General features: G+C 46.9%; 1 protein-coding gene across 4 annotated transcripts in view; it reads right to left on the bottom strand.

The window, feature by feature from the left end:
* CLSTN1 (calsyntenin 1) overlaps positions 1-21,876 on the bottom strand; it is an 89,653-nt gene that overhangs the window by 39,774 nt on the left and 28,003 nt on the right. For all 4 annotated transcript variants that reach the window (XM_078452461.2, XM_078452463.2, XM_078452462.2 and 1 more), the window contains exon 2: positions 4,047-4,169. In XM_078452461.2, coding sequence (XP_078308587.1) covers positions 4,047-4,169 — 123 coding nt within the window. The remainder of the gene's footprint in view (positions 1-4,046; positions 4,170-21,876) is intronic.

Raw genomic sequence — 21,876 nt, 5'->3', positions numbered from 1 at the left:
TGGACAGGTACCAGGGCAACCGAGGAGGCACAGCTGCTCACCCTGGGGCAGAGGGACAAGGGCCACGCTCTAGTGGGAGTAGAGACTCCACGCCCGGGTGCACACCCAAGCGCAAGGAAGACCTACATCCACGCAAAAACTGGCGCGCTAATGCTCAGAGCAGCAAGATTCGTGATGTCCAGAGAGTGGGAACCGTCCTAATGTGCATCGGCTGACGAACGTATAAGTGGGAAATGTGGTCTGTCCTTACGATGGAATACTATTTGGCAATAAAAAGGAACAAAGGCCGGATGCGTGCTATTCCTGAAGCACGGGTGAAGCTTCAGACCACCATGCTAAGTGAAAGACACTAGGCACAAAAAAATCCAGAATAGGCAAATCCACAGACACAAACTAGATTAGTGGTTGCCAAGAGGGTGGGGAGGTGGGGAGTAGCTGCCACTAGGTGCAAGGGTTTCTTTTCGGGGTGAGGAAAATGTTCTGGAATTAAATAGTGGTCGGGGTGCCTGGGTGACTTAGTCAGTTAATCATCCAACTTCGGCTCAGATCATGATCTCACGGTTTGTGGGTTCAAGCCCCATGTTGGGCTCTGTGCTGACAGTTCGGAGCCTGGAGCCTGCTTCAGATTCTGTGTCTCCCTCTCTCTCTGCCCCTCCCCTGCTCGAGCTCTGTCTCTCTCTCTCTTTCTCAAAAATAAATAAACATTAAAAAAATTATTTTAAATAGTGGTTGATGGTCGCACACTCCTGTGAATATACTAAACCCCTGGGAACTGTATACTTTAAAAGGGCTGCTTTTTAATATGTGGACTATATTTTTTAAAAAAGAATATAAGAATAACTGCTTCCCCATGAAAATCTCCAGAAGGAAAGAACTGATTTACCTAACTATGGCAAATGCAATCCAATTAGCACTATGACTTGACTCTGCCTTGCTTCTCTTTATAGTTTTTTAAAATCTCAATATGTAACTTTTGCACATCAATACAAAACGGCTGGGAATCCCGTAAAAACATAAAACTTTATAAGTACTATTTCATTCATGATAATACATTAGGTTTTGATAAATGATACAACAGCATTAAATCAAATGAGAAAGAAAAAAATAAATGGCATTTTATTAACAGGACTTTTTCCTTCAAAGTTAGTACTCAAGGTCTATTTCACTTCCTGCTTCCCTTGCAGCATCCTGCGGTGCCTCCCAGGGCCTCCTTGCAGCAAAGAGCCACTTGCCGGGCTCAGAACCCTGCCTCTCACACGCGCTGACAGATAAGGTCACCGCTCTGTGTCCCAGCTTCCTCTCCTGAAAACGAGGATGGCAGTCAGCACCTGCGTTTGCTTTTGTTCTGTTTGTTGACGACGACTTGTGCAAGAGCACAAAGCAAGTCCTCTCTTGCAAGCCAGAACTCACTGTGCAGTTGCTACAGGGGAGAAGGAACAAGGTACCGAAACAGGTACAGTGATGGTGGGGGTGCCCGACGAACGCGAAGGGTGGCTCCGGGACTGCAGAATCACCGAAGGCAGGGGACATAAGGGAAATCTCAGCTACACTGAATTAGTATTCTAATTTTAATGCTGGCATGAAACAAAGATGCCTTCTTTTCTCAGGTTTTTCACCGGAGAATACAATGTCTGCACTTAAAGGTACTGGAACATCCCCCAAATCTGTACAAGTCTAGGGGGTGAGAGTCCAGGGGTGAACATGGTCTGAACGTCTTCGTGTTAAGAGGGTGTCTGAAACTGAGAACAAGGCAAGATCCATCTACTCTGACCCAAAATGTGGGGGGATGTTTGAAGATCCCCATCTTCAAGCGGAGATCAAAGGAGCCCGACCGGACAAACCGTGGGCAGACGGTGACAACTGTGGACCGAGCAAAAGTTCTTTTTAAAAGGGCTATTTTGAAGATTATGATTCTGACTTCAGAGGAACTAAGCTGATCGGCAGTGGAAGGAATCACATGTAAAATTCCTTAAATATAAAAACGTATTGACTTTAAGAATAAATCAATAAACAAAACAGGGATGGCAGGAAGCATTCTTACCTCCTAAGCTTGTTGCAGATTAAACAGAAATTTGTAGAGCACTTAGAACAGTGCCTGGAACATCGCAAAGGCTTTATTTATTTATTACTATTATTTTTTATGTTTATTTTTGAGAGACACACACACACACACACACACACAGCACTAGCTGGGGAGGGGCAGAGAGAGAGGGAGACACAGAATCTGAAGCAGCTCCAGGCTCCGAGCTGTCAGCACGGAGCCCGACGCGGGGCTCGAACCCACGAACCGTGAGATCATGACCTGAGCCGAAGTCGGGCACTTAACCGACCGAGCCAGCGGGGCGCCCCTGCAAAGGCTTTAGAAACGTTCCCTGTTATCAGTAACACGGCAGGAGGGTGCTCTGGACACAACGGGTGAACGGCTGGTACTTCACTGCGAGGCCTAAGGGGGTGAATCTAGCACTCCGGGCTGCAATCCTCTCAACATTTATGAAATGTCAGAAGCGGGTAAGTCCACTCAAAAGCATAAGCTAGGGCATCCGATAAGGTTATTCACACAGCACTAAACGTCACACCCCCAAGGAGGCACCGTGCATACTAACTTCGTAGCACACGTGGGTCGCCTGTGTATACGTGTTTACACACAGACACCCCCAAACCCAGGCAGTTCCGGGGAAAGCGATATGCGATGCTAACATGGTCTTAAATCTAGGAGCAAACGAAACCAACCACCTCCGTGGACAAACACTGCGTGTGCTTCCTCGGAGTCCTGTCCGTCTCACTGGGTTTCTCTGGAAAAACCAATAAACAAGTAAAACCAACTGGCCTCAGGTTACGTCCCTGAAAATGGGACACGGCACTCGAACCGAATGAAGAACAAATTCTTTTTAAAAATAGCTCTTCAGAGGGCACCTGGATGGCTCAGTCGGTAGAGCATCCGACTCTTGATCCCAGGGTCGTGAGTTCAAGCCCCATGTTGGGTGTGGAGCCCGGGTAAAAAAAAAAAAAAAAAAAAAAAAGCTCTTCAGAAATGACCTCACATTCATTTCCCTCAATTTACCACAGAAAAATTAACGTATGAGAGAATGTGCACGAGTTAATTGAATTTTCCTTATCTGTCCGTAGGCAAAGAGAACAAACGCCCTCTTTCATGTGAGAAACCGTGTTCTGCAGAAGTATCAGGCAAACACTAGTCTTTAAAAATTAACATCGCAACGTCAGTTTTGATCCTGAGGCAAAGAGAGGGTGAAGTAACACTTTCTTCCACCAGCTAAGGAAGCTACTAAGGTCACTGCGTAAAAGCAAGAGCATTCTGACTCGGAAAGTGCTATTTAATGCTACAAAGCAGACAACCTCCAAAGCAATCCTAGAGATCTCTTATGAACACCCAGGTTACAATCTTACGAGGCGACTCAAAAATTTACTGCAAGTAAAACCTGAGCCAAAAAGATTCTTCTATGAACACGGCTCCAACTTTTCAGCTTAGCCTCTGCCGGTCCCCCAAATCCAAGCAATGCAAGGACAGTCCAGGGCGCAGTTTATCTAGGTCCTTGCCGCTCACGACCCAGCAGCACTAGCGGCCCCAGGTCGGAAAGGCAGATTCTCAGGTCCCCCCCAGACCCACTGTAGCCAAATCCGCATTTTTGTGTGTGTGATGCCAGGAATTACGGGGCTTTTAGGAAGTACAGATGACACTCAATGTTACAGAGATTCAGGCGGACCCGAATCCGCATTTTTAACACAATCCTCAGGTGCTCTGTGCGCATACTAGTCTGAGGTGCACTGGCCTAGGTGTTCCCGTTTCCGGTCACACCCAGGAATTATACAAGGATGCAATGAACGTTTTGCTTTCCAAGAAGTACAGGCTTTTTTTTCAGCTGCCCCAACTATTAGAATTAAAAGGAGAAAATGCAGCACGCAGGAGCCACAAACACCTCTTAACTATCAAGACATTTTCAGGGAGGCTCAGAAACGGTCCGAGTGGGGTGTGTGAAATGCTTCGCATCCAGTCGGGACTTTCGGGGAGAGAAAAGCCACGTTCGTACCTGCGAACCGCAGAGGTGCGTCTTTATCCAGGGCGATCAGCGGAGGGTCGAGGAGCACCGCGTTGTCGTTTTCTGTGACGATGCCATGATAGGTGGGCTCGAGCCATGGCTTGTGCTTGTTAACTGGGTTTAGAAAGAGAAGAAGAAGAAAGGAAATAGACCAGGTCAGAATTATTACTTTAAACTCAACTGCTTTTAAAGACATACGTCTATTACTAAAATAATTAAACCTCTCACTAGCCTGGAAGGCAACACTTGTATCTGTTGTTGCAAAGTTTCGTATCAAGACGCTGAAGGGGTCAAACTGTGAATTCCAGAGTCAGTGAGGTAGAAACTGAAGCAACCAGAAGTAAGAAAGAAATTGCTCTAGGGGCGCCTGGGTGGCTCGGTCGGTTGAGCGTCTGACTTCGGCTCAGGTCATGATCTCACGGTCCGTGAGTTCGAGCCCCGCGTCGGGCTCTGTGCTGACCGCTCAGAGCCTGGTGCTGCTTCGGATTCTGTGTCTCCCTCTCTCTCTGCCCCTCCCCTGTTCATGCTCTGTCTCTCTCTGTCTCAAAAATAAATAAACGTTAAAAAAAAAAAAAAAGAAAGAAAGAAATTGCTCTAGGGGCGCCTGGGAGGCTCAGTCGGTTGAGCGTCCGACTTCAGCTATGGTCATGATCTCATGGTTCGTGGTTCGAGCCCCGCGTCGGGCTCTGTGCTGACAGGTCCGAGCCTGGAGCCTGTTTGGGATTCTGTGTCGCCCTCTCTCTCTGTCCCTCCCCCACTCATGCTCTGTGTGTGTGTCTCTCTCTCTCTCTGTCAAAATAAACTTTAAAAAAACAAAATAAATTGCTCTAGAAATAAAAAGAAAAAAGACTGATAACTATTATACACAATCTACTTCTGTTATCAGCCTGTCACAGGAAAGTTACAAAGAAAGATATACTATCATTTCTTTATAGCAATAGTAATATAAGATTATTTATTTAAAATTAACATTACAGGGGCGCCTGTGTGGCTCGGTTGGTTAAGCGTCCGACTTCGGCTCAGGTCATGATCTCGCGGTCCGTGAGTTCGAGCCCCGCGTCGGGCTCTGGGCTGACGGCTCAGAGCCTGGAGCCTGTTTCAGATTCTGTGTCTCCCTCTCTCTCTGCCCCTCCCCTGTTCATTCTCTGTCTCTCTCTGTCTCAAAAATAAATAACTATTAAAAAAAATTTTTTTAATTAAAAAAATAAATAAATAAAATTAACATTACAAACAAAAACATAAAAGACAAGATTTATGAAAATAAAATTACAGAGCATAAATAAAACTAAATGCAAAACCTCTGAAAAACTTGACTGGAAACAGTGTTTACAAATATGTCACTTTTTTTTTAATGTTTTAATTTTTGAGAGAGACAGAGTGTGAGTGGGGGAGGGGCACAGAGAGAGGGAGACACAGAACTGGAAGCAGGTTCCAGGCTCTGAGCTGTCAGCACAGAGCCCGACGTGGGGTTCAAACTCAGGGACCGTGGGATCGTGACCCGAGCTGAAGTCGGACGCCTAACCGACTGAGCCACCCAGGCGCCCCCTACAAGTAAGCCACTTTGAGGTCAGGCTGACTTGGGCTCAGAGTCCAGCTCCCCTCTATGATTCGCTGCATGACCTTGAGCACCAGACTGACCTCGTACTGCCAATTTCCTCATCTGTGCACCAGGGACATCCTCACCATCCACAAAGCCGGGCACATCACCGGAGAAGTGACGTCTTTGCTCCTTGGTTGGGCACTAGAGCGGCTACTTTCGTTCTAAGGGTAACAACTGCCATCCTGGCCGTCAGCTCCCCGGACGAAATCGGAGTGGAATTCCCATCCATCTGTTCTGCCTGGGGCGGGGCTCCCAGGGGGCCTGCGTGAGACCTTCTCCCTGGGGGCCCTGGTCCCTCTCTGAATCCCTGTTTCCCCCCCGCACGTTCTGGGCATTTCTTTTTACTTCCCCCTCACGCGTGCCCACATTATACCCTCAGTGAATGGATTCACCACGGAGCGCCCCAACTCAGCCCATGTAAGTACGAGGAATGCTAGGACACTTTACTCCCAAGTAGGCGGTGCCTGTGTGTTCAGTGAACCACCCCTACGGAGTTCTTTTCCTCCGTGTAAGTCCATCTTCAGAGGGACCCGAAACCAAAACTCGACGTTTAACCGCGATGTGATAGTACTTCTTGGCTGTCGTGTGATGGCCATTGCGTGACGTCAGGAGACTGGGGCGATCGGAAGCACCTGGGCTTCCCCTGCCTTCACTCGACGTGGAGTTTTCGGGGAGCGGTCACGTGTCCCATCCCGAACAAGCAGGCGGAGAAGGAGAAAGAAGCTACCTCCCATCGCGCTCATTAAGGATGCGTTTACCAGACGTTTACACACGCCGTATCCAAACCAGGCGCAAACCCCGTGTCTTCGCTTTCAAAGGAATCCAGACCCGTGGCAGTTGCCGTTTAATGGGTACAGAGTCTGTTTTGTGACCTGAAAACAGTTCGGGGAACTGGCCGCACAACAGGAGGAATGACACTTAACACTACTGAGGCAGACACTTAGAAATGGTTACGATGGGAGGTTTTACGTGTGTGGCTATCAGTCTTCAAAAATACACACCCAAGGGGCGCCTGCGGGGCTCAGTCGGTCAGGCATCCGGCTCTTGATTTCAGCTCACGTCAGGATCTCAACAGTTCGTGAGTTCAAGTCCCACATCTGGCTCTACACTGACAGCACTGAGCCTGCTTGGGATTCTCGCTCGCGCTCGCTCGCTCTCTCTCTCTCTCTCTCTCTCTCTCTCCTCTCCCTGCCCCTCCCATGCTCATGTGTGGCCACTCTCTCTCTCTCAAAAATAAACTGAAAAAACACACACACACACACACATACAAAATCAGTGTAGACAGAGCCATTTCTCATCATCTCTGCTGCTCGCCTGGATATTTACAGAATCCAAGTGACCAGCCTCACCCTTACCCTCCTGAACCTGCTCTGCACATGGCAGCCAGAGGGACGCTTCTAAACCGGCGGCTGGTTCTCCACCTCTGCTCCCAGAGCCCACTGACACCAAATGTTACTGAGGACCCTAAGCAGCTTTTGTTTACGTGGGATCTATCCTCTCGATCCCTATCGGCATTTACTGCACTGGAAATTAAAATCAAGAAAAAGTTGATTACTGGGGCGTCTGGGTGGCTGAGTCAGTTAAGCGTCCGACTTCGGCTCAGGTCGCAATCCCAGAGCTTGTTGGTTCGAGCCCCGTATCAGGCTCTGTGCTGACAGTGCAGGGCCTACTTGGGGTTCTCGCTCTCTCTGCCCCTCCCCCACTCGCACTTTCTCAAAAATAAGCTTTCAAAAAGAGAAAAATTTTATCGATTCATTTTTAAAAACAAACCTATTATATGTTAACATAAATAACATTTTTATGAAAACAACTATTTTTGAAAACAGAGTTAAAAGAGTGGTAACATTTTATAGTTTTGCAAATCTTTCTACCATCTGGCTTCACAGAAGACGGCTGGGTCCTCACTTCTACCGCGACCCGTATGCCACGCTGTCACATGTCACCCAGCCCCTAGAGAGCACCCACCGTGCAAGTGGGAGAGAAGGAGGAGGAAGGGAGGGAACATCGTGATGTTATTAAAACCACTCTGACCTCCAGGGGCGCCTGGGTGGCTCAGTCGGTTAAGCGTCCGACTTCAGCTTAGGTCATGATCTCACAGTCTGTGAGTTCAAGCCCCACGTCGGGCTCGGTGCTGACAGCTCAGAGCCTGGAGCCTGTTTCGGATTCTGTGTCTCTCTCTCCCTCTCTGACCCTCCCCTGCTCTGTCTCTGTCTCAAAAATAAATAAACCTCAAAAATAAATAAATAAATAAATAAATAAAAAACCGCTCTGACCTCTGGAGTCCCCTGGCAGGGTCTCAGGGGACTCATCCCCTCAGGTCTCTGTTAAACGTTCCCTCCTCCAGCACTCTGCCCCCCACTTGCTCTCCTCCTTTTCTTCTGCTACTCATCGCCACACTGCTGGACAGAGGGCAGGGCGGGGGGTGCAGCCTGGGACGCTGGGGCAGGTTACCTGGCTTCCCCCACGGGTCTCAGTTTCCTCATCTGTACTAGTGGGTACAGCACTGGTACCCACCTGATAGGCTGCTGTGTGATCAAACCAGTCACATGCGAAATGCTCAGGACAGAGCCTGGCACCCGGTAAAATGCCACTGAGGTGTTGCTGTTACTTCTCCTAAACACGTATGTGAACAAAAACATGGATTCCGGGAGAGGGAGACCCCTTGTTCCCTGTCAACCCCCAGCACCCAGCACCGCGCCTTTACTTGGGAACTATTTGGTAAATGGATGCGTATATAAACAATTTCATGTACAGTACAAATCAACCCAGTGTTTGGTTTGTAAATTCTTAGAGAAGATGGTTTTGGTGCCGAGAACAGAAAACCAGGCATGGCTTGGCGTTTTAACGCTGGGAAGGTGCTTTTCGTGTTTTGTTTCTGGCAGGTGGGTGTTCCAATTCCAGGAGGCTAGAGAATCTGGAAGAACGGAACACGCTGAAATACTGCGGCATCTGTCTGCAGAGGTAGGCTGGGATTCGGTTACGGGGAGACTGACGTGAGATCAAACCCAGATCATGAAGACCCAACATTTAAAGGGCCTTCGGAAAGGATCTCCTCCGCTCACAAAAGCTGCTGCCAGGACAGGAGATTTGGCAAAGAAGAGAATTAGACGGGTAGGCTGCACCTGCCCTTCTTCGGAAATACCCTCTGGGACAGTGGTGAGTACCTGGGGGCGTGCCTGGCACGGGCCCCAGTTTGCTGCGGCCTCTGGTCTGAGAGGGTCCCACTGGGCACACGAAATAACCTTGCTCTGCCGTCAGGCTGAGTGTTTACCCTGTGGCTGAGACGCCCGTCCTCCCCAGGTGCCCTGTTAACCTGTCCCGGGACACAGGCGGACGGGTGCCTGGAGTCCCAGGTCTAATACCGAGAAACAGCGGGTCTTGAAGGAAGCGGAGCAAAGCCTCCACTGTTTGTCACTGATCTCATTTTAAAACACAGAAGATGTGAGTTCAGCTTACTATTGACAACGGACCTTTCACAGTGGTATTTGACTCCCACCTGTTTTCATATTAAGGTGGTATTAATGAAGTTACAAGCACAGCGAATAAAGCTGCAGACTATTCCAACGGGTGAGTCCATGAAAGTGCTGACACTTAAGCCGAGTGAGCGTGTTCAGTCCAGAAGGAATGTGGAAATGCCAGGTGGAGCAAACTGCATAAAACCGGCGATGGTCAGAAGAACGACGCATGTACTTCTGCCCTGGCGGAAAGGCCCGCGGCTGAAAATGGCTGACGGTTCGAGGCAAAAAGAATTGTACAGCTACGGTCCCAGGATCCTCATTTTGTAATCCGCAATTTATAAACTGCTCCTTTCAGCTGGCTGCAGAATGAAGACATTCGGCCGGTTCCAAGGACTGAACTTTTAAATATTTAATAAATGGTATTTTTAATATTTCATCACATTCAATTGGCCTTATCAAATATTTACAGAAACAAGTGAGTGATATTTCTGCAATCTTCCCCAAAAAAATCACAGATAAAGGAACACGTCACCCATGTTGACAGCCTTTACCTGATTCACTTTACCACATTCTAGATCATTAAAAAGCCCACTAAATTTTGAGTGGCACAGTCTTAACGGAAGTCCTGGAACAGTAAGGCTGGTAGCCGACCTTCCGTACGTAGGTCACATCTGGGGGACACGCCTATGGTTTGGGGACACGGCTGGTTTTTGAGGCTGAGGCAGATCTTAATCACCAGAACTTGCAACCGATTTAAAAAAGCAAGATGAAAACAATACAAAGGCCAACTCCAGGGCTAAGTTTAAATATAAAACGTACGCCTCCCCAGGACAGCCCAGCTCTGTGGGCCAAGGAGGGCTGACCCCTTGTCCAGGGCACACCAGTCACCCACCCCGGTGAGGTGGTTCCCAAGCCTGCGTGCTGTGGCCCTGACACCCACCCAGCACCAAACAGCTCCCTTCTGATTGCTTTCTTCATCTATAAAGAGAATTACACTGCTTTCAAAAAGATCACTTGATGTGTGCCCCTTCTAGAAACCTGGGCTGGTCGTACTAGGCCAATAAGGACATAATATATATCAGCTGAATGTCCTAAGAGATTGCCAGCACGTCATCAGCAAATCCTAGACGATGCTGTTTTGTTTGCAGATTCAATTTTTAAGCTTGGGCCATCAAAAGAATCTGCAATTAAGGAATGCTGCCACTAGGTGGCGTCTGGTCCTTGGGATTACAGGCTGCAAACCACCAGACCTGGATGAAAAAAATCCAGCCCTTTCCTCCCCGAAGGAGCGGAACGTGATCTGTTAGCGGGCCCTTTGTTAAAGATGGTCTGCACAGAAAAGTGGCCTAAACTATGTAAGTATAAAATCTCCAGCTGATTCTTCTTTTCCTGAAAGACATTCAGAATAAGCAAAATATTCATAGAGTTCCAAAATCAAAATACAAAAAGGCACAGGTTCTCGCAGACTCTCCGAAGCCCTGCCCTCAGTCATAAATTCTCATTTAAATCAGACTATCCCTGGTCTTTCGAACCAGCCTAGTGTCAAAGGTCCTTTCAGCTTCACAGCCCACTGACTTTGAGTTTGTTCCAAGAAATCTTTCCTGAATGTCTACTATATGTAAGCACACTGTTTACGCACGCTTGGGCGCTGGGCTCTGGGGAATCAAGTCCCAGTCTCTGGGAGAACACAAACAAACATATCAATGACCATCTACATTCCAAAATGGTGTGGCTATAATTAAAGGGTTATACAATGTGGTAAAAACAAAAACAAAGCTATAAAAGGGGACTCACTCAGTCTTGGGAACTTTATGAGTCAGCAGAGACCAATGTGGCCAAGTAGCCACCATCTCAAATGTGGCCATGCCCTGTGCCATCTCAAATGTGGGCACGTGGGAGGGTCTTCTTGTGGGACCTAACCTTCCACGAAGAGGGGAGACATGGCTCCTAACTCACTGAAACAGAACTAGTCACCTGGCCCCACCCGAACCCTCCAGGGTGGAGGGTGGCCACCCCACCACGTGTCTGGAAAGGGGCTGGAAATGCTAGATCGGCTCTAGGATCCATCGGAGAACAAGCAGAGACCTCCCAAGGACATCTTTGAAGAGATCATCGAGGGCTCTTGGATGGGAGGGAGTATTGTGAGCAGTGTGCGTGTATCAGGTACAAAGGAAGCAGGCACAGGGCACATCCTGGAACTCGCAAGACTGGTAAATGCACGGCTCTGAGACTGGAAGGAGGTGCAGCTGGAGAGGGGCCTGAGTTACCATTTACGGTGAGCATCTCCCTTTAGTGCTACACCGAGGAGCGCTCTCGATTCCCTAGGCGCCAAGAGGCTGCTAGAAGTTGTAAACGGTGCAGTCTGGTCGAAAAGGCAGGAACCTTGGGACCGGACAGAACTTAGTAAATTAATGAACTCTGTTTCTGACCCACTCTGTAACTAGGTACAGATGAGTTCACCACCCCCTGCCTATTTCCGCATCGTCAAATCCGGAATGGGGACAACCTTCCACAACCTGGCTTTGAGGATTAGAAACAACATCAGCGAAGGGCCCACGCTGTGCCTCCCACACAGACGCTCAACAAATATTTATTGATAGATTAATTATAAGCAAGAGCTGTCAGCGCAGAGCACGACGCGAGGCTCGATCCCACCAACAGTGAGACCGTGACCTGAGCCAAAATCGAGAGGTGGCCGCCTAAGCGACTGAGCCACCCGGGCGCCCTGAAGAGGAAACTTTTTATTTAACCAAAGGAACACTGCATGGAATTTATGAACAGTCGCTCCCCTTTTCGGCTGACGGTGTTCCTAGTGATGCTTTTGGCTAATACCGCATCAGTTTTTCTCTGACTTTGTAAAATACATTTTGTAATCACTCTTGACTTTTTTTCTAAAATGAGACACTTCCGCCGGAGCATCTCTAGACAAAATCAGTAAGTGCAGGTTTAAGGGCTTCCTCACAATTCCAAATAAATTTAATAATAAGGTGTTTGGAAAATCTCTGTATATTAGATACCATTTAGCTCAGGGATTCCCAACCTCAGCGGGACTGCCGCTCTGCACCAGAAGATTCTTTGCTGTGGGGCCGTCCTGAGCGTTGAGACGTTCAGCCGCATCCCTGGCCTCCGTCCACTAGGTGCCAGTAGCACCCTCCCCAGTGGTGACAACCCAAAAAAGTCTCCAGACATCACCAGGTGTCCCCTGGGGGCAAACGTCCTCCCGGGAACCCTGGAGAACCACTGACATCTCCGTTTCCTTAAGGAAAACCATGGATTTCCACTTTAAAACCATTTGCAGACTTCAAAATAGCCAACTTTATAATTTATGTGCATTACATTACGGTGAAGCTCATTTTTAAAATAAAACCACGTTTCTGCGTGAAATGAAGCCTGAAATTAACCAAACAAGCCTTGAATCTCGGGCGCGGTCTGTTCACCCGTCACGTGACAAGCAACCCGCGCACTGTGCACTGACACCCGCAGCGCGCGCGGGGAGCACGGTCATCTTACAGCAGGTGGGGATGGTGACCTGCCAGGAGACACCGGCCGGTCCCTCAAGTCTGCCCCGGGTGAGGGCGGGCGCTGCGGGTCTGCGCTGGGCGCGGGCTCCCCATCAGCCACACTGGAAGACCAAAGGGCTCCCCGTGGTTCCACGTGGCCAGGAACGCGGCCCGCGGGAGATGCCACGAGGTAAGACAGAGAGGAAGCGGGAGCGGAATGGGAGGAGCCTTGATGTGGTTTCCCAAGTTCAGATCTCACAGGATGCGCAAAGCGGGGAGGCACCGGAGGAGGCAGCGGGGAGACACCTGACGCCGCCCCTGAGGAAGGCCGTCTGCCTCAGAGTGGAAGTGACAGGAGGGGCAAGCGTGGAATCACGGAGTCAGACGTCAGCTACAGGGGCAAGACGAGAAACGGTAAGGGGCCGAACCAAGGCTGTGGTTCAGTGTCTAGACATCTGCGACACATGATGAGGGGGCGGCTGGTCCCATCTGGGGATGAAAGGTTAAGAGGGACAACAGGACTGGGGAGAATCCAGGGAAAGGGCTTCTTTTTCCTTTCTTTTATCCAGCGGTCCATCCGTCCGTCCTTCCTTCGTTCCTTCCGTCCATCCACCCACCCACCCACCCACCTGCCCGCCCATCCATCCGTCTATCTGTCCACCCACTCATCCATCCCTTCACCCACCCATCTTTACCAAGCCCCAAGTTGTCTCCTAAGTGCTGAGGAGACGATGGTGAATTAATGGGTCCCTGCCCTTATAGCTTAGGTTATGGTTAATTAAAATAGTAATTTTAACCACATTCTGGAAAAGAATTCTTAGGGAGCAAAATCACACTTTCTATAAAACCAACTTTTCAAGGATTAAAGGGGACTTCTAATCATTCTTTCAAAATCCAAACAAAAATTTGTTAATTGTGGAGCAAAATACAACATAAAACTTACCATCTTAACAATTTTTATTTTCTAATGTTTATTTATTTTTGAGAGAGAGAGAGAGAGAGAGAGAGAGAGAGGGAGGGAGGGAGGAAGGGGCAGAGAGAGAAGGGGCAGAGAGAGGGAGACGGAGAATCCCAAGCAGGCTCCCTACTGTCAGCACAGAGCCTGATGCGGGGCTCAAACCCACGAATCATGAGATCACGATCTGAGCCAAAACCAAGAGTCAGACGCTTAACCAACTGAACCACCCAGGTGTCCCCATCGCCTTAACCATTTTTAGGTGCGCCGTTCAATGGCACAAGGTACGTTCACACCGTCGTGTAGCCATTACCACCTTCCATCTTCAGAACTCTTTTCCCGCAAAACTGAAACTCTGTCCCCATTAAACAATAATTCTCCATTCCCCTTTCCCACAGCCCCTGGCCATCATTCTCCTTTCTGTCTCCATGAATTTGACTCTGCTAGGTGTCTCAAATAAGTAGGTATTTGTTTTATGACTGATTTATTTCAGTTAGTGTAATATCCTCAAGGTTCATTCATATTAGAGCACGTGTCAGAATCTCCTTTGCAAGAGGCTGAATCATTCCACTGTGTGGAAAGGCCACACTTTGTCTATCCTCATCCATCAACGGACACTTGGCTTACTGCTCCCTTTGGCTACCGTGAGAAATGCTGTCACGAATAGGACAGGTCTTCTTAAGACCCTCCTTTCAATACTTTTGGGTACGTACCCACAAGTGGAACTGCTGGACCATACAGTACTTCTATTCTTAATTTTTTGAAGAGCGGCCGTACTATTTTCCATAGCGGCCACACCATTTTACATTCCCACCGTCAGCGCACAAGGGTTCCAATTTCTCTACATCCTCACCAACACCTATTATTTTCTGGTTTTTGATAGTAGCCATTATATGGGCGTAAAACCAAACAAGTTTTATGTCAAGTAATTTTATCTTTGTATATTACCTAATATACAGAAGTAGACAGAACAGAGTAACGAACCCAGTGTGCCCATGACTCACCCACTACAATTATCAACACAGGGCCAATCTCGTTTGATTTATACACCATGCCCACCACCAATTTCAAATAGTTTGAAACAAATCCCAAACTTCCTATCACTTCACCCCTCAATATTTCAACATACATTTCTAAAAGATAATGACTCTTTTTAAAACCATAAAGGCATTATTATCTTAAAAGTTCACAAAATAACATCAAATTTAATAGTATCAAATATCCAGTCAGGATTCATACTTATCTGATTATTTTGCTAGAGCAAGTGATTTAACTCAATACATTTCTCTGCAACATTTCATCGTAAAGTCTACTTGCTATGAAAGAAAAAACTTTAAATAATAATGCGTTCATGGTTTCCACAACTTTCCCAACTTTTTTCACCATTAAGTATGTCTACTAATTAGGGTTTTTTTTTTTAATCACGAACGCGTATTAGATTTTGTCAAATGTTATTTCTGCTTTAATCGACATGATCAGGTGATTTTTCTTCTTTAACCTGTCGATATGGCAAATTACTGATTTTTTAAACACCGGAACAGCCTTGTGTTCTTGCAACAGATCCCAGTGCAAGAACACCATTGTCTTGGTGTGTAATTCTTTTCATACACTGTTGGACTTGCTCTGCTAATGTTTTACTGAGGATTTTTTTTTTCTAACAGCTTTCTTGAGACTGTCATTTTTAAACGTCTTTCAGTAATATGTTTCAATTCATTTCTGTGTTGACCTGAAAATTCTACTAGCTTGAGGAGCCCTTGGCTGTCTTGGTCAGTGGGGCGTGTGACTCTTGATCTAAGGGGTTCTAAGTTCAATCCCCAGGTTGGGTGTAAAGATTTCATAAAACTCTTAAAAAAAAAACAAAAACAAAAACCTACTGGCTTGAATATATCCAGTTTTGTATGTTCAACACCAAATACAACATGTATTCATGGATCATCAACTATGTTCCAGGCACTCTGTTTGCTCAATCTTGCTTACCAATAAGGCTAATTGTCTAAAAAAGATCCAGCTACACAATTAGGTAAGAGACAGCAACAGTCAAGATGCTATTTTTGAGAAATCAGAGTGTGATGACTTCAAATATGCTTTTAAAAATCAGGATACAAAGAAAAGCCAAGCGGAATGAATGTTTCTGATAATAAGTCTGGCTTAAAGAGAGCACCCCCAAGCTCAAAGGCAAATAACTGGAGAACTGTTAGGGAAGTAGCCTGACCTCCTAAAGCCAAGTTCTAACTTTTTCAGACCACAGACTCTTCTGAGAACCTACCGAAAGCCACAAAACCCCTCCCAAGGAAAAAATGCAAACATACAAAACACTTGGCAGAAGGTTTTTGGGGCTTCAGACTCCGGCTGAAACCAGTCCAGGTTAAGAATCACTATTGTAGGGGAGCCTGGGTGGGTCAGTCAGTTGAGCATCTGACTTCGGCTCAGGTCACCATCATCTCATGGTTTGTGTGTTTGAGCCCTGCATTGGGCTCTCTGCTCTCACCACGGAGCCAGCTTTGGATCCTGTGTTTCTGTCCCCCCCCCCCCCCCCCCCGGCCACCACCACCACTGCCCCTGCCCCTCCCCTGCTCAGGCATGCTCTTTCTCTCAAAAATAAATAAATAAACATTTTTAAAAAATCACTATTCTAAGACATAGTGAAATCTCTTAATGACCTTCAGAAATCGAGCGTCTTCATCTAGCGCCTCACTGTAACTAGAGATCAAATTGTAACACTATGTCTCTTATGCCCGTGGTTCTCAAGTTGCACTTGTCGTCAGCAGCATTATCTTAACAGTTCAAGGGCGAGGGCGACTTCCCCAAGTGCTACCCAGAGGAAACAGACCAGGGAGGAAATACAAATCAAGTGTTGACACTGGTGTCGTATTTCTAGAGGACTTAAAGGCTAGTGACACAGAAGGATAGAAAGCAACAAAGAAGTTAATTTGCAGCTGAAATGACAGTATACCTTGAATAATGGTGAGAAGTAATAAAGACAGAAACACAGGGCACCTGGCTGGCTCAGTCAGTTAAGCATCCAACTCTTGATCTCAGCTCAGGGCTTGGGCTGGATATCGGGGTCGGGAGTTCAAGCCTCATGTTGGGCTCCACACTGGGCCTAAAGCCTACTTAAAAATAAATAAATAGGTGGGGTGCCTGGGTGGTTCAGTCGGTTAAGCGTCCGACTTCAGCTCAGATCATGATCTCACAGTCTGTGGGTACGAACCCCGCATTGGGCTCTGTGCTGACAGCTCGGGGCCTGGAGCCTGCTTCGGATTCTGTGTCTCCCTCGCTCTCTGCCCCTCCCCCGCTCATGCTCTGTCTCTCTCACTCTCAAAAATGAATAAAGGGTAAAAAAAATTTTTTTAATAAATAAATAAATAAATAAATAGGGACGCCGGGGTCGCTCAGTCAGTTGAGCATCAACTCTTTTGATATCGGCTGCGGTCACCTCATGGTTCCTGGGATGGAGCCCTGCATCGGGCTCTGCACTGACATCGCGGAGCCTGCTTGGGATTCTCTCCCTCTCCCTCTCTCTCCGCCCCTCCCCTGCTTGTGAGTGCACTCTCTCTCTCAAAGTAAATATACATTTTAAAAAATAAATAAAAATAAAGACAGAAACACTCTGCTTTTGAGAATAAAAAAACAAAACAATAACTTCCAAGAGGGTTGATTCCCTTCTTGTTCCCTAATTAATTGCAGAGATGCACATCTTTGGGACACTAGTCAGCAGGTTACCTAATCAAACACTCTCCCTCCACTGTGATGAGAAAGATGAAACATAAACTAGACAGATGGGTGGGTAAATGGATGGGCGGAGAGATGGACAGACAGACGATACAAGGATTTCTTTCTTTAAAACAAGTTCTCTGGGTGACGGCTATTGAGGAGGGCACCTTTTGGGATGAGCACTGGGTGTTGTATGGAAACCATTTTGACAATAAATTTCATATTAAAAAAAAAAAAGTTCTGTATGTTCCACAGAGGGGTCTGTGAAGCTCTACTCTGTGGACGCAGAGAATAAGTGGTCCTAAGGCATCAAGGATACTTGGTATATTTTACTCACTGTTAGCAAAACGCATAGACTTTAAAAAAGTCTTTAACAGATTTTTTTTGAAGACTTTATCTTTAAGTAATCTCTACACCCAACGTGGGGCTTGAACCTACAACCCCGAGATCGGGTCACATGTTTCACCAACTGAGCCAGCCAGGTGCCCCTTCAATAATTTTTTGTTAGTGTTTACATTTAAAGAGGCTACACCTCAGTTACTTATCGGCTCATTTTTCTACCACCCAGACTTTCATAAAAAGTTACATTTCATTTTCCAAAGTAGCTCAGTATCATATTCACAAACTTTTCTGGCAATCAAATCAAAACACTTCACTGGCACAAAGTGCGGCAGTCAATTACTTCTCTCATCAAGTGTTGTTTTACTCAACATGAAGATTTACCACATAAAATTAACAGGCCAGGCATCAACCCAAAACAAAACCAGCAAGTCGAACAGTAATGTAACGTGTGTGTTCCACTCTTAGTGTCCCGAGCTTCAAGAACAACTATCTCGCGTATTAACTGAGAGCCTCCCTTTAATGTCACAAACGTCACGTGGCAGGCAGCCACTCCACTATGGGAACCTTGTGTCCAGCTACGGCAAGATTTCCAAAGGCAAAAACTCTTGCATAACCCTTCCAGAAGCTCCAAAGATGACGGGCAATGCGGACAGGGAAGATAATCCTTGGACTTTTAGGAAAGAAGGGGTCTCCCTCGGGCTGTGGCTATGATGGCAGGAGGGCACCGGTCACAGGATCCCGCTCAGGCCCCAGTAATTAACACCCTGCGGCCATCCTTGTTGCCCCGGAGCCAGAGGCCCTGCCCTTAGCTACAGTATCCCTGGCAACAGAGGAGGCACTTGGCCTGACTCCCACAATACCCCAGAAGTGACGCATAAAGATGGGTGCCTGAAAGAAAAGCACCGCTTGGCTGGTCTACATCCCCGGGGAACTTGGGGATCTTCTCTGATCAACACGGGAGGGGGCTGGGTTAGGTCCAGAGGGTCCTGTGAGTGTTTCTCAAGCTCTGTTATCTCAGGTGGTGGATGTTCACGTGGGAATACTGAATGGTTGAATTTCAGAACTAAGTTTTCTGAGGAGTGAAAAGGGAGGAAGAGCCAGAGGTGGAGAATGTGTCTTCCTCCCCCAGATGTTTCTCTCTGCGGCAAGTAGAGGTAGGAAACTGGAGACACTATATTGATTAACATGAGGACCCTAACGGAGGAAGGGAATTCAAACCAGAGAGTCAGGAATGTGCCTCAGTTTATCGGCCACAGCGGTGCTCCCTGGCCGGGTGTGAGGCCGAATCCCCTAGACTTCTTGCATCAACTATACCTCCTGGGCCCCCACCCCGGAGTCTGAGTCAGTCAGGCTGACCTGGGGCCAGGCAGGTTTGTAATAGAACATTCTCTAGGAGATTCTGACGCACTCCCCAACAAAGAACAAACGTATCACAGAAGGCTCATGAATAGAGGCATTCAGAGAGTTTCCTCGTTAGAGAAACTGGGTGATTTTCACTTTTGCTCTCTTAAATGCCTGCCTGCCCTGTGTACTCCCCCCCACACCTCCCCCACTTCCGAACTATTTCGGTACAGACCTGTCTTTGGCTTCGCTTTTCTAGGACACTTACTCATAACTGGTTCCAACTATGGCCACTGGCCCCTTGCTTATTTTAGTGCAAGAGCCCCCCAGCCTGAAGCAAAATCATCTCATGCACGACTGTTAATTCTCACAAATGTAACGCAGAGCATTTCTCAAAGCAAAGCAACGCAAAATCGTGAAGTTTCTCTCCAGTATCAAGCCACTGCCTTCCTACATGTGCTACTAACAGGTTCCCAGAACCTCCCCTGGCAGGCCAGTTTCCAACGTGTACAGCCGCCCCACCCCCATCAGTATATGCCTCCAGATTTTCCTAACCGCTTCTTTTTTTTTTTTTTTTTTTTTTTTAATTTTTTAAAGTTGGGGCGCCTGGGTGGCTCAGTCAGTTAAGCATCTGACTTTGGCTCAGATCACGATCTCACGGTTCGTGAGTTCGAGTCCTACGTCAGGCTCTTTGCTGACAGCTTGGAGCCTGGAGCCTGCTTCAGATTCTGTGTCTCCCTCTCTCTTCCCCTCCCCTGCTCATGCTCTGTCTCTCTCTCTCTCAAAAAACAAAACATTAAAAAAAAAAAACCAATTAAAAATAAATAAAGTAAGTGAATAAAATAAGGAGCACCAGGGTGACTCAGTTGGTTAAACGTCTGACTTCAGCTCAGGTCACAACCTCACAGTTCATGGGTTTGAGCTCTGCGTCGGGCTCTGTGCTGACAGCTCAGAGCCTAGAGCCTGGAGCTGCTTTGCATTCAATGTCTCTCTCTCTCTCTCTCTCTCTCTATCTGCCCCTCCCCTCCCCTGCTTGCTCTCTTTCTCAAAAATAAACATTCTTTTAAAAAACCACTTGATTAAATAAATAAAACTTAAAAGTTTATATATTTTGAGACAGCGTGAGTGGGGGAGGGGCAAAGAGAGAGGGAGAGAGAATCTCAAACAGGCTCTCTACGCTGTCAGCGTACAGCCTGACTCGGAGCTCGATCTCACGAACCGTGAGATCATGACCTGAACTGAAATCCACAGTTGGACGCTCAATCAACTGAGCCACCCAGGCGCCCCCAGATATTCCTGACCTCCTCATCTGCACCAAATCAAAACTCACCCGCTGCAACTTTCCATGTCTCACAGTCCTGCTAAGACTGGGTGGCCGGTCTGAGAACCGAATAGTCGGGCGCTAATCAATGACAATGACTTAAGGTGCCCACACTTGCGTTTTGCAAAGACCTTCAATGCCTTCATACAAAAGCGGAAATGGAGGCAAACTGCAAGCTGCTGGAGGACGGTATTTTTGGAACAGAGCCCTTTCACGCCTCTCAGTTCATAGCTTATGTGCGTGAAGATGATTCAGAGCACATATATTTTTATGCAGTTTTCGACACAATTAAATATATAACATGACAGCAACAAATTCACTGCCCAGACACGATCAGAACATTTCAAGTTGTTGGTTTGTACTCATCCATTTATCAATTAACCCTCAGACTGCCAGTCAATCAGAAATCTAGTTACACAACCCAGGGGAGGCCACGAGTTCCTTAAATTTCCTATTTTGCAACGTTATCAGAAAACACAGGCCAAGTGTGCCCTCTGCTTTCTTCTTTATCATTCTCACATCTGTCTCGAATTCAAATAGGACAGGGCGCTGTCCCGAATCGGAACATAATAGTCTGGTGGTAATTTCCAAGTTCTGTGTGGTTTTTTTAGTCTCCTGACCTTCATCTACAATGGAAAACTTTATCATATATAGTTCAGAAAAGGCCACCTAGTATTAAAGACCTGCTGACATTTGTTATCAATGCGGAGTTAACGGGCGGTTACCCAGCCCCAAAATACCGTCAAGAGTTGACTCGAATCGCCTAATAAATCCAGGACAACTGGTCAGAAAAGTGAAGATTCTGTCCTTGCTCCCTATTTTTTTTGCTCATTGCTTACGTTCTTACACTACTCACAGCAAGATAAGTGTTTTTACACAAAGTTCTTACATTACATAAAAACCAATGTAACATTTTTATGATAAACACAGAAAATAAAACCGCTCGATCTTATCCTGCCACCATGTTTCTCAAGAAGCACGTTTAGAGTAGAAAGAGCAGAGTCGATACAACCATGAGAGAACTCAAGGCCAAGACTGGGGAGGACACACAGACAAAGAACAGCACACGCTTCTCCTAAGTTACATGGGGGGTTAAGGGACGCTGAGAAAACTTATGAACAGAACTGCTAACCTACAGTAGAGTTTAAGAAATGTGCAAAGCACATCATATCTGAATTTTCAGAATGGGACGAAGCTGGACAGTTTAAAACTCTTTCAGTGAGTTGGATAGTGATCATGAACAAAATTCTAGATTGGTCTGGTAATATTATTCACAAGTACGAGTGACCCACACCTTTTCTCTTGTGAGAAGGTTATTGGGAAAGCCATGGGGATGCCGGAAAGAGTAACATCAGGCACGATTTATGAAGTCCCGAGCACCTCCATACAAACTCTGCTTACCACCACTCAATGGAAACTCTAGAAAAAGTGAATTAAACTGGGACAAGGCATCTGGTGAAGACTTTCATTTCTTTGTGACTAAGAACAAGACAGCAAAATGGAAACTGGATGAAAATAAAGATGGGTGGACTTACAATGGGTTTAATCACATCCCCAAAGGACCGCGTGATGAACCTGAGAAAACCTAGT

The sequence above is a fragment of the Panthera onca genome, chromosome C1 (assembly GCF_046562875.1).
Source record: "Panthera onca isolate mPanOnc1 chromosome C1, mPanOnc1 haplotype 2, whole genome shotgun sequence".
Classification (NCBI taxonomy): Eukaryota; Metazoa; Chordata; class Mammalia; order Carnivora; family Felidae; genus Panthera; species Panthera onca.
This window is presented reverse-complemented; position numbering and strand designations above follow the sequence as displayed.